This window comes from Electrona antarctica (assembly GCF_951216825.1).
Source record: "Electrona antarctica genome assembly, chromosome: 13".
Classification (NCBI taxonomy): Eukaryota; Metazoa; Chordata; class Actinopteri; order Myctophiformes; family Myctophidae; genus Electrona; species Electrona antarctica.
The window spans coordinates 49,107,525-49,121,230 of record NC_136794.1 but is presented as its reverse complement, the minus strand read 5'-3'; the positions used below and the strand labels follow the sequence as shown (position 1 = coordinate 49,121,230).

At 42.6% G+C, this 13,706-nt stretch overlaps 1 protein-coding gene across 2 annotated transcripts in view; it reads right to left on the bottom strand.

Moving 5' to 3' along the window:
• col18a1a (collagen type XVIII alpha 1 chain a) overlaps positions 1–13,706 on the bottom strand; it is a 137,098-nt gene that overhangs the window by 15,441 nt on the left and 107,951 nt on the right. For both annotated transcript variants that reach the window (XM_079519196.1, XM_079519195.1), the window contains 13 exons: positions 13,038–13,112; positions 11,999–12,025; positions 9,722–9,820; positions 9,031–9,066; positions 8,676–8,759; positions 6,723–6,755; positions 5,103–5,138; positions 4,802–4,861; positions 4,151–4,228; positions 3,485–3,520; positions 3,261–3,314; positions 2,830–2,901; positions 310–375 (listed from right to left, as the gene is read on the bottom strand). In XM_079519196.1, the coding sequence (XP_079375322.1) occupies positions 310–375; positions 2,830–2,901; positions 3,261–3,314; positions 3,485–3,520; positions 4,151–4,228; positions 4,802–4,861; positions 5,103–5,138; positions 6,723–6,755; positions 8,676–8,759; positions 9,031–9,066; positions 9,722–9,820; positions 11,999–12,025; positions 13,038–13,112 (756 nt within the window). The remainder of the gene's footprint in view (positions 1–309; positions 376–2,829; positions 2,902–3,260; positions 3,315–3,484; positions 3,521–4,150; positions 4,229–4,801; positions 4,862–5,102; positions 5,139–6,722; positions 6,756–8,675; positions 8,760–9,030; positions 9,067–9,721; positions 9,821–11,998; positions 12,026–13,037; positions 13,113–13,706) is intronic.

Here is a 13,706-nt window from a genome sequence, read left to right as displayed (position 1 = left end):
CGCTAAACCCCTTATCCCTAAACGTCTTTGCCTTTTTTTTTTACCATTTTGCAAAACATTTTTGAATAGTTAAAATGGCCAGTCTACAAGCTCACAACGTGTCAATGTAGATTGGCTAGTTGAACTATTCAAAAATGTTTTTCAAAATAGTAAAAAAAAAAAAAGGCAAAGAGGTTTAGGGATAAGAGGTTTAGCGGTGACGAAAATTGAGCCCTAAGTGTTTGACTGCTGCTGTTTAACATTTCTGTCTAATCAACTAATCAATCAATCAATCAATCAATCAATCAATCAATCAATCAAAGTACTCACATTGAAGCGATCGATGGGGACAGCTGGTCCAGGTGGTCCGGGTGGCCCAGGTGGACCTGCGGGTCCCTAGAAGTGGCGACACAGACAGTCATTCACTATTTATCACACCTACAAATCATTTCATTTGACTAGTTACTAATGCATGAATTAACAGATGTTTTTACTGCATAATGTCTTTTTAATCTAAATACAGCTTTGAGGAAATGAGTGAGGTTGATAAAATACCGGAATGAATGGTTCGACTATTATAGTTAATACTTATAATTCACGATTTTAACAACTCACACATTGTGTTACAAAATTGCCTGCTGGCATTGAAGGAACAACGCAATATAATGCCTTTTATTTCTTAACACCCCGATCGCCCAGGACGAAGTTCACCGTCCTTTCAATTTAACGCCCAGCGCCCAGGACGAAGTTTTATCAAAAAGACGGAGGTTATTGATATCAAAGCCGACCGCATCGCTCCACAGCCTATAGGAGCACCTGTTGCGTAACAGTAACGTAATCATCCAAAATGTCCCCCCCCCCCCTGTTTTGCCGACGAGGCCGAAAATCTTAAAACGTTAATAACTCTTGATCTAAATCATCCCGTCCAATTCTAAGCAAAGATCATGTGATAGACGGCCCACCGCGGTCCCGTAGCTAGTCGCGTTAGATTTAATCATACCTCCCGTTGTTGTCGATCGGCTCTAGAGTGTTTTGGCTACATTTAGCTGCTACATCCACATCCGGGATAACATCCGGTCCGTCGGTAAAAGTGCTCCGCTACTATAAATCGCCGGGCGCTATGATTTAATGGATTAAATAACCCCGGGCGAGTGTTTAACATGTTACATTTCCACAGAGGTATAAGGCATTGATACTTACAGGGTAACTATAGCCTGTGTCCACAGAGGTATAAGGCATTGATACTTACAGGGTAACTATAGCCTGTGTTTTCCACAGAGGTAAGGCATTGATACTTACAGGGTAACTATAGCCTGTGTTTTCCACAGAGGTAAGGCATTGATACTTACAGGGTAACTATAGCCTGTGTTTCCACAGAGGTAAGGCATTGATACTTACAGGGTAACTATAGCCTGTGTTTTCCACAGAGGTAAGGCATTGATACTTACAGGGTAACTATAGCCTGTGCCAGAGGTAAGGCATTGATACTTACAGCGTAACTATAGCCTGTGTTTTCCACAGAGGTAAGGCATTGATACTTACAGGGTAACTATAGCCTGTGTTCTCCACAGAGGTAAGGCATTGATACTTACAGGGTAACTATAGCCTGTGTTTTCCACAGAGGTAAGGCATTGATACTTACAGGGTAACTATAGCCTGTGTTCTCCACAGAGGTAATTAAGGCATTGATACTTACAGGGTAACTATAGCCTGTGTTCTCCACAGAGGTAAGGCATTGATACTTACAGGGTAACTATAGCCTGTGAGCCACAGAGGTAAGGCATTGATACTTACAGGGTAACTATAGCCTGTGCCAGAGGTAAGGCATTGATACTTACAGGGTAACTATAGCCTGTGTTTCCACAGAGGTAAGGCATTGATACTTACAGGGTAACTATAGCCTGTGTTTTCCACAGAGGTAAGGCATTGATACTTACAGGGTAACTATAGCCTGTGTTTTCCACAGAGGTAAGGCATTGATACTTACAGGGTAACTATAGCCTGTGTTTTCCACAGAGGTAAGGCATTGATACTTACAGGGTAACTATAGCCTGTGTTTTCCACAGAGGTAAGGCATTGATACTTACAGGGTAACTATAGCCTGTGCCAGAGGTAAGGCATTGATACTTACAGGGTAACTATAGCCTGTGTTTTCCACAGAGGTAAGGCATTGATACTTACAGGGTAACTATAGCCTGTGTTTTCCACAGAGGTAATTAAGGCATTGATACTTACAGGGTAACTATAGCCTGTGTTTTCCACAGAGGTAAGGCATTGATACTTACAGGGTAACTATAGCCTGTGTTTCCACAGAGGTAAGGCATTGATACTTACAGGGTAACTATAGCCTGTGTTTTCCACAGAGGTAATTAAGGCATTGATACTTACAGGGTAACTATAGCCTGTGCCAGAGGTAAGGCATTGATACTTACAGGGTAACTATAGCCTGTGCCAGAGGTAAGGCATTGATACTTACAGGGTAACTATAGCCTGTGCCAGAGGTAAGGCCTTGATACTTACAGGGTAACTATAGCCTGTGCCAGAGGTAAGGCCTTGATACTTACAGGGTAACTATAGCCTGTGCCAGAGGTAAGGCATTGATACTTACAGAGTAACTATAGCCTGTGCCAGAGGTAAGGCATTGATACTTACAGGGTAACTCTAGCCTGTGTTTCCACAGAGGTAAGGCATTGATACTTACAGGGTAACTCTAGCCTGTGTTTCCACAGAGGTAAGGCATTGATACTTACAGAGTAACTATAGCCTGTGTTTTCCACAGAGGTAAGGCATTGATACTTACAGGGTAACTATAGCCTGTGTTTTCCACAGAGGTAAGGCATTGATACTTACAGGGTAACTATAGCCTGTTCCAGAGCTTCCGTCTCCTTTCTCTCCCTTGTATCCATTGACTCCAGGACGACCCTGAAGGGACAACACTTTCATCAATGCTTCTCTGCATCCCAACATAATACTAATACTGTTCCTGCAACCTGTTTCTGTCAGGGCACACTTTTTATAGCCACAATATTCCACCAGTATCCCACTGTACCCCACCAGTATACCCATACTAAACAGTTCAGAGAGTAATCACAGTTCAAGATTTGCATCCCAAAACGAAGTTTATAGTTAAGGGACGCAATAAAACTACTGCACTGGTTTGTCATGATAAATAGCTATGAATTAGGCTTAATTTCAAAGTTCGCAGAGTACATTGAGACAGCAACGTGATGGTATCCACATATGTTTTCAGTCTTCAATACATCAGTCAAAAGAGTACTTACAGGTCTCCCAGGCATTCCAAATTCTCCTTTAATACCAGGAGGCCCGTAGTGACCCTATAGAGACCAGAAAACAGAACCAGGTCAGAACTCAAACAATAAACAAGTAGAAAAATAGAGTCTGCAAATTAGGCCTGTCAAAATTATTACATAATAGCCAAATAAACAAGCTTACAACAAGGTTGTAAGCTTGTTTCTTTGTTTCTTAAATGAATAGTAGAACTTACGGTGGGTCCAACAGGTCCATTCGGTCCTCTGTCTCCCTACATAGAGAGGTTATTAATGTGCATTAGTGAACTGATATGAATGATTTAGACACAGTAAGCAATAAAGAATGCAAGATTAACATAACAGTAACATTCAGACATAATTATAACGCCATTTTTTACACTTCCAGTGACTTTACTGCATGTGTGCATGCGTGCGTGTACAGTAAGTTCAGGTTAATTTATTTTTTTGTCCTCGAGGAGCGGTTTGCACAACACAGGCAGGTAACATGAATCACATAAAACACAACAATGAAAAAGGAACAAACACCCGCACACTGTCTTCAAATGCAGTGACCAACTTTTATTTAGGGAAACAGCAACGTTTCGGCCTATGCATCCTTCATCAGGATATCTTTAACATAAAGAGTTTTGATGTTTGTTCCTTTTTCATTTTTGGGCACCGTACCCTCTCCTACACACCTGTCGCCTGTAGGTGTGCAAAAGCCTTGCTTTTTACACATAGAACAATAAAACAGGATGACAGTTCAAGGTATCAGTGTAGCATTGAAATTCATAACATTTTCAGAAACAGTTGTATAAAGAATTCCTTACAAGCGAGGTGACAAGTGCATGAGATAACATCACAACAGCTCGATTACAGTCGATAAAGGGAGGTGCTCTTACCTTCTGACCCACGAGGCCTCCCAGCTGCAGGTGGTTTCCATCAGGTCCAACAATCTGGCCCGGCTCGCCCTTATCACCCTGAAACACCACACCAGAATCAGAACTTTATACTGTCACCTCACACTGTTACAGGTGTAATAGTGTGTATCAGTATTATTGTGCCAAACGAAAAGAAATGTCAAATCTCTGCTGTCGGGAGGAAACCTCATAACTCCAAAATTCTCCATTCCATTGGTTCAATATTTTCGAAACAACACACAGACGTAAAGGGTGTTCAATAGCACTGATTTATGAAACAACACACAGACGTAAAGGGTGTTCAATAGCACTGATTTATGAAACAACACACAGACGTAAAGGGTGTTCAATAGCACTGATTTATGAAACAACACACAGACGTAAAGGGTGTTCAATAGCACTGATTTATGAAACAACACACAGACGTAAAGGGTGTTCAATAGCACTGATTTATGAAACAACACACAGACGTAAAGGGTGTTCAATAGCACTGATTTATGAAACAACACACAGACATAAGGGTGTTCAATAGCACTGATTTATGCCACCAAAAAAAAAAATCTAAACCCTCAAAAATGGAGTTATGAGGTTTCGTCCCGACAGCAACGAAATGCAAGTTAATTAAGTTATTACCTTGAATCCATAGCCTGGTGGACCCGTTTCTCCACTATCACCTTTTGGTCCAATCGGGCCCTGACAGGACATGTCAAATACGTATTGTTATTATTGGTAGAACAATAGATATGAATTGTCTAAAACATGGTTCAAATAAACTGTTAAATCCACAGTGTCAATGTAATCATTTTAACTCTGTGAGGGCACAAAATAATGGAACCAAATGGGTTTAGCCTATACGGGTCCATTTGGTTCCATTTGTACACTCTCAGGACTTTACTGTGCAGCGGACGGTTTAGCAAAAGGGATTCAGACTTACAGGGAATCCAGCCTGGCCTGGAGTACCGGGGCCTCCCTGGAAAGCAGAAAGCAAAATGAAAGAGTTATCTTGTCATATAATACATTGGTTCCCAAACCTTTTCGTGTCAAGGACCCCCAAATCAACATTTATTAGGCCAAATGGGGGGTCCCCCCCATTTGAAAACATATGCCAGTGACCCCGATATGGGAGGATTTTTACGGCTCTAGCAGTGATTCTGAAACATATTAATTTCAAGGACGCCCCAGTTTCACATGCATTATGCTTCGGACCCGCGATTTAATGGCATTTCTATCTCTGGTACCCCAATTTATATTGTAAAATCACTGTTAATTTAACTCTGAGAGTACAAATGGAACCAAATGGACCCATAAGGGTCCATTTGGTTCCTAACTATCTCTAATTGAGCTAGGGACCCCCTGGAACTCCCTCAAGTACCCCTAGGGGTCCCCGGACCCAACTTTGGGAACCACTGATATAATATATGATGCAGTCTTTCTCAGAATTCTTTGGCAAAGTATCCTCGGGCAAAAAGAGGCAATATTCTCTGTTTTATTGCAGCAGATCTGTGTGTGGATCTGCTCAATAGATTGATCTCTGCTGGCAGCTGTACTTGTGTCTGTGCATTGCATTCAATAATACCACCAACCACACCATCATCAAAGCGTTCATGTAACCCAGGGGTTCTCAACCCGTGGGTTGCGACACCTCGGGGGGGGGGGGGGGGGGTCACCAAATTATTTTTGGGGGTCCCCAAATTATTTTAAAAAAAGAAGAAAAAATAATGTTTTTTTTTTTTTTGCAACTGAATTACTGAAAAGTAGAAATGAAGAGTTTACATATAGTACATATAGTACATGCACACCTTCCCTAATGATTATATCTGATTTCAGCTGTATTGTCTCTATTATTAAGGTTATTGTAGCAGTCAATTTATATTGGGGGTCGGGAGGGGGCGGGGCGGGGGTCCTGAGACATTGCCAAAGCATTTCCGGGGGTCCCCGGCCAAAAACGTTGAGAACCCCTGATATAACCCACAAGGGCTTCTAGAAAACCCCCCAGAACAGTCTGTGTAGATACAGCACGCACAACAACCACAGGCATAAATCAACCATAACCCTAATGACTTATATTTAAATGTAGAAATGGTTCCCCGGTAATATTTATACAGTTATTGGAGTACGGGGGTGTTAAAGGTAATATTTATACAGTTATTTGAGTACGGGGGTGTTAAAGGTAATATTTATACAGTTATTGGAGTACGGGGGTGTTAAAGGTAATATTTATACAGTTATTTGAGTACGGGGGTGTTAAAGGTAATATTTATACAGTTATTGGAGTACGGGGGTGTTAAAGGTAATATTTATACAGTTATTGGAGTACGGGGGTGTTAAAGGTAATATTTATACAGTTATTGGAGTACGGGGGTGTTAAAGGTAATATTTATACAGTTATTGGAGTACGGGGGTGTTAAAGGTAATATTTATACAGTTATTTGAGTACGGGGGTGTTAAAGGTAATATTTATACAGTTATTGGAGTACGGGGGTGTTAAAGGTAATATTTATACAGTTATTGGAGTACGGGGGTGTTAAAGGCGTGTGAACTTCTCGACACCCACCTGAGGCCCAGCATTCCCAACAACGCCGTCGTGCTGCAGGGACACAGAGGACATTAATCAAAGACTGAAAACTCCCAATTATAAATTGGACAGTGGCAGCTCTGCACATACAGCTCCACCCACAGCCCCACAGCTCTGCAGCTCTGCACAGCCCTGTCAGCCCCACCCACAGCCCCACAGCTCTGCACCCACAGCCCTGTCAGCCCCACAGCCCCACAGCCCTGTCAGCCCCACCCACAGCCCCACAGCCCTGTCAGCTCCACAGCTGGCAGAAGCACCTTTGGTTTCCCATTTCAAAAACAAAAATGGTAAATGGTGCATTTATATAGCGCCTTTATCCAAGGCACTTTACATAGATTGTGCATTACATTCACCCATTCACACACACATTCACACACACATTCACACACCCATTCACACACCGATGGCGGAGGAAACCATGCAAGGCACCAACCAGCACATCGGGAGCAATTAGGGGTTCAGTGTCTTGTTCAAGGACACTTTGACACTAGCTCTGGGGGAGCCCACAGGGTTCGAACTGGCAACCTTGCGGTTACCATCCAGCCACTCTACCCCTGAGCGACTGCAAAAAAATCTTTACAGAAATTGAGTATGGAAGTATGTAGTTAGTATATGAACTCAGCTAACACTGAGAAGTGTTGGTATTACTCTCACTAAACAAAACAATGACGCCAAAAAGCCTTTGGCTCATATTTATAGGGAATCCTCTTTTGGTGCTTTTAATAAAATAAACAAAGCAAAGAGAAAGTAGACTCTCATACACGATCTTCCAAAACATATATGCATATATATGCATATATATGCATATACATTATAAATAAAGAATAAAAAAAAATACAAAAGAAAAACTGTTGTGGACTTAGTTTTTGTTAGATCTTTACTTGAATATAAATAGTTTTAAAAAGTAACAAATCAACAGAACAGTAGTGGATGAGACGTTCTGAGCAGGAGACATTTTCCATTCCAAAAATAATCTGTACGAGGTCACCTGATGAAGGCCAACAATGACCAAAACAAATAATCTGTACGAGGTCACCTGATGAAGGCCAACAATGACCAAAACGAGGTCACCTGATGAAGGCCAACAATGACCAAAACGAGGTCACCTGATGAAGGCCAACAATGACCAAAACGAGGTCACCTGATGAAGGCCAACAATGACCAAAACGAGGTCACCTGATGAAGGCCAACAATGACCAAAACGAGGTCACCTGATGAAGGCCAACAATGACCAAAACGAGGTCACCTGATGAAGGCCAACAATGACCAAAACGAGGTCACCTGATGAAGGCCAACAATGACCAAAACGAGGTCACCTGATGAAGGCCAACAATGACCAAAACGAGGTCACCTGATGAAGGCCAACAATGACCAAAACGAGGTCACCTGATGAAGGCCAACAATGACCAAAACGAGGTCACCTGATGAAGGCCAACAATGACCAAAACGAGGTCACCTGATGAAGGCCAACAATGACCAAAACGAGGTCACCTGATGAAGGCCAACAATGACCAAAACGAGGTCACCTGATGAAGGCCAACAATGACCAAAACGAGGTCACCTGATGAAGGCCAACAATGACCAAAAGGTTGTGAAAGCAACGCAGAAGTGCATTCATGACGTTAAACCACCCCCTCGAGTGTAATATTGCAATTATACAACAGTTACCCTTACAAAAAACATATATTTCTTTAATGACAGATGTAGTCACTACGACCACAAATGTCCCAAGAAACTAGCTAGCCTAGCCACCGAGTTTGCTGCGCTCTGGAAGAACAGAGAGCAGCTGAAGTCTTTGTTCTGACTAGCCGTTCAAGGATGCTGGTTTGAAGCACGTCTAGATGGATGTTTCAACCAATCAGATTGCTTCCCTCGAAACAACCTGTTGTATAATTATAAATATTGGTTATTGTTTGTCTTTGTGTGACTTACACCACTCTGGTAGACGATCTGTCCTGGAGGTCCAGGTGGTCCTGGAAGCCCAGTCTGACCAGTGCCATCTCGACCTGCATCACCCTGGAACCAGATATGAGGAAAACAAGATAAATAACTAAACAAAGTTGAAGGAATTTATACTCTAGTCTACACCATGATATTAAGTATAGATTTTGTCAGTGTTTAAAATGTATCGTAGACTCTAGTCTACGACATAGAGTAATTGCAGATGCCAGGTTGCATGGCTTGGTCATTAATTTCAGCACTCAACAGCCTCATAATGTTTCGATTGCTTTTTTGGTGAATGCGATTGAAATGTTCATTTAATTCAGACTTGAAGAACAATACTCACCCTCTCACCCTTGTCACCTCCCGGGCCCTTTGCTCCCTACAGTGAGATGAAAAACGGTTAAAGTTCCATTGAATTCCAAACAAAAGGCGACGGACACCACCCTCCCTCCTCCCACATTGAAATTAAAACCAACCAAAGGAATCCCACTCTCCATGAATGAGGTTCAAAACCCACAGCGTATTCTAAGAACAAGACGTTAAAATCCATAACCTCTGCCTTCATCATCTGGGAAATGAAAGAGACAATACAAGCGACCAAAGTATCCAGTGCTATAATAATTTATATATTTTAAAACCCACCTCTTATCCACTGAAAACAGCTACAGTCTTTTTTAATTTTTATTCATGAGCATGTGATCTTTGGGAGCTTTCTTATGTGAAGGGCTTATCCTCCATTTAAAAAGATTGCTACGGTAAATTGCTTGAACCCATTTTGACCTGAGATCAGATTCTAAAAATGTCTTCTACATCCTGACAGTTTTCAGAAAAAGCTATGTTTCTATGTCAGTCGTTCTTCGATTTTTCAAAAATAGCAGACCTACAAGCTCGTAGCGCGCCACTCGGTGGCGCGCTACGAGCCTGTAGATCTGCTATTTTTCAATAGCTAAAGCATAACATAATGCTAACACCAAAAGGGGTTCCCGCCTAAAATGGGTTAAGTAATGCGAGTAAAGCAGGTGCAGACGACGTACATGTGGTCCAGGGAAGCCGTCCAGTCCTGGTCTACCGTCTCTTCCTTGAGGTCCGTCGCTGCCCTTCTGACCCGGGATGCCAGGTAAACCGGCCCGGCCCTGCAGCACACATCAAAACATACACGTCTCATTTAGTGGGGAGATTGAAACAGAGTGAAACGCTCAGACATCATCCCAAAGACTTTGGTTCAACATACAAGGAAGTTATATAGAGGGTATGCGAGTGACATCATCATCATGTTATCATCATGATGATGACAATGTGGGAAACACCTACTGAGTGGCAAAAATCTACTTCCTGGCATTGACATCCAAACAGAAAAGTCTGATTGCATTAACCCATTTTGGACTGAGGTCGATTAAAAAAAAAGGCTTCTAAATCCTAAATTTTTTCTGAAAAACCCATGTTTCTATGTCAGTGGTGCTCAACCTTTTTCATGCCAAGGAAGGACCCCCAGAATTATCTCTATTGGGCCACGGACCCCCATCTCAAAATATGTAGTTCCAGGGACCCCCCCAGAAGCCAATATCTTATTATATTATATTCAAAGATTTGCGCCACATTTTCACGACTTTTCAAAAAGAGCAGACCTACAAGCTCGTAGCGTGCCACTCGTGGTGCGCTATGAGCTTGTAGATCTGCTATTTTTCAATAGCTAAAGCATAACGTAATGCTTAAAACACCAAAGGGGTTCCCGCCCAAAATGGGTTAAACAATGTTAAACTCACTCTGTGCATCTGCATACCCTCTATTGTGAAACTATGAGTCTAAAAGGTCTCATGGGAAGGATTTGAATCCTCAGAACAGAGATGAAAATTAAATGTGGGCCTTATGAGCGCAAATGATACATTTTCTATTCCCTGTAGATGGTTATCTAATGGCCGCGGGAAGATATTTACAGTAGATGGGGCTGAACGTTTAGTAGGGGGTGCGCGCCGCAAAATATGCGTGCACGCCTTAGAGTATATATGAATAGAGACGGCACCCGGATGAAACCCTGAGGCGAAATGGACATAGTGGCCGAATTTGATATTGCAGCGTGGGCCCAAACACATGAACGCGCTGGTCCGTTGACTATCATTGTGCACGTTCACGATGACACGTGAACGCTGAATGCCTGCAATGATAGTCAGCGGCAGCACGTTCATGTGTTTGGGCCCAATCCATCCCAGAATGCACTCTGTTCCTACCCAGAATGCACAGTGAAATCGCCTCATGCGCTTTTGAGCAACTTAATGCAAGTGAATGGGAGGAGAACTCGGGTGCCGTCTCTATTCATATATACTCTAAGGTGCATGCGCCTCGTGCATACGCATTTTCGTGCATTTTCACACGGAAAAGTGGCTTTTACTTTCCCTCTCCACACGCATGAGCAAACTGACACAGACAATTAACCAGGATAAGGTGCCGATACTGGGATACAGCATATTTATTAGTAGATATGTCCCGATACTGTATCGGTATCGGGAAAGGTATCGGATCGGCCCTTATTTGTCATATCGGTATCAGCAAATATGCCGGTCTAACCACCGATCCGACACAGGGGTAAAGGGGTTGACACTATGGCAGGTAAATAAAATGTTGGGACTTGTGGAGTTTGCTTTGGAGTTGCCTAAACTGCTATAAACGCAACACGAGATATATAGATAGATAGCTATAAACACAACATGAGATATATAGATAGATAGCTATAAACACAACATGAGATCACGACACTGGTATCGGTATTCAGTATCGGTTAACACAGAAATTGAGGTATCGGGATCGGAAGCGAAAAAAGTGTATCGGGACATCCCTATTTATTAGGCCTAGTAACCTGGGCATGACATCATAGGTCACTCTCCAAGCTCACACTACAAGTTCACTTGTAGACGGGTTTAGATCTGGTGTAGACTGAGGGTAGATGGGTTTAGATTTGGTGTAGACTGAGGGTAGATGGGTTTAGATTTGGTGTAGACTGAGGGTAGATGGGTTTAGATTTGGTGTAGACTGAGGGTAGATGGGTTTAGATTTGGTGTAGACTGAGGGTAGATGGGTTTAGATTTGGTGTAGACTGAGGGAAACAATCATCTACTTTATTTTCCCCTGAACTCTCTGCTGTTTCAAAGATGGAACTAGAGAAATGATTCCTGTGATCAACCAGCTTGGGTAAAAGTGATTAATGAATGCAATTTTGTCAAAAAAAATTGTTTGTATTGATGTTTTCAGCTTTTACTTTTCGGATTCTAAGGTCAAGCAACGGGAAGGCAATTACCAGGACCAATTACTGTGCTTACCGTCAGGCCAGGAGAACCAGGACGACCCTGAAAGAAAAGAAAAAAATCAAACCCGTGTGAACCGAGTGGTGCAACTCCCCTCTATTGGTTCTCTGTATCGTTCCAATTTGTATCGTTCCAATTTGTATCGTTCCAATTTCAGTTCCTATTAGTTCTCTGTATCGTTCCAATTTGTATCGTTCCAATTTCTTCTCTGTATCGTTCCAATTTGTATCGTTCCAATTTCTTCTCTGTATCGTTCCAAGATTTCCTATTGGTTCTAACACGATCTCTCTCTCTCTGTTTCTGGCACAACAGCGCCACTTTTGGTGCTCATTGGTACTGGTCACATAGTCACACACAAACTTGAACACGGACACTGCTGTTCCTTGGAGTGGTTGCACCACTCAAAAAACAAATACTGTAAATGAATAAATACCCTCAACATTCATTTGATTATTTGCCACAATGTACCACAATAAGGTGGGTTTGTTGCTCTGACATTCTTGGCCTAGCTCAAGTTAACAGAACGATGTGTGAATAACACAAAAATAATGAGAAATATAGCTGCAAGCAGCGATAAGATACTAATTAGCCAGGGACCCCCATGAGAGGCTCTAGCAGTGATTCTCAACCAGTTTAATTTCAAGGACCCCCCAGTTTGACATGCATTAGGCTACGGACCCCCCATTTCATGGCATTTATATCTCTGGGACCCCCAGTTTATATTGTAAAATCAATGTTAATGTAACTCTGAGTGTACAAATGGAACCAAATGGACCCAACCCATTTGGTTCCATTTGTACACTCTCTGAGTTACAGAACCATAAGGGTCCATTTGGTTCCAAACTATCATTTAGCTGGGGACCCCCTGGAACTCCCTCAGGTCCCCCTGGGGGTCCCTGGACCACTGCTTTAGAGGGACCCCCGCTAAAGGACACCAACATTAATGAGAGATAACTAACCTGTACTCCCTCAGGTACCCCTGGTACCCCTCAGGTACCACTGCTTTAGAGGGACCCCCGCTAAAGGACACCAACATTAATGAGAGATAACTAACCTGTACTCCCTCGGGTCCTCTGATGCCAGGAAGCCCGTTGGAGGGTCCGCCACCAGAGCCGCCCTCCATGTCGTCCTGCAAACAATCCACAACCACGGGTTGAATCAATGACATCACCTGTTGAACTAGTGCCATCAACACATCCTGGTGGAGGTTAAGGCTTAAACCACGTTGGCAAGACATTTGTCACGGAGTGAAGGAGGGGATACTAGTCCTATACAGGCCTATACAGCATTTAACCTTTGTTTTTTGACATTAAGCTTTCTTTGTAAACACCAAACAATCATCCACGGTAGTTGTAGTGGACTGAGTGTGTGCAGGTTTATGTTCCAACTCAACGCTACATAAGGTGCAGGTTTATGTTCCAACTCAACGCTACATAAGGTGCATGTTTATGTTCCAACTCAACGCTACATAAGGTGCAGGTTTATGTTCCAACTCAACGCTACATAATGTGCAGGTTTATGTTCCAACTCAACGCTACATAAGGTGCAGGTTTATGTTCCAACTCAACGCTACATAAGGTGCAGGTTTATGTTCCAACTCAACCCTACATAAGGTGCAGGTTTATGTTCCAACTCAACGCTACATAAGGTGCAGGTTTATGTTCCAACTCAACCCTACATAAGGTGCAGGTTTATGTTCCAACTCAACCCTACATAAGGTGCA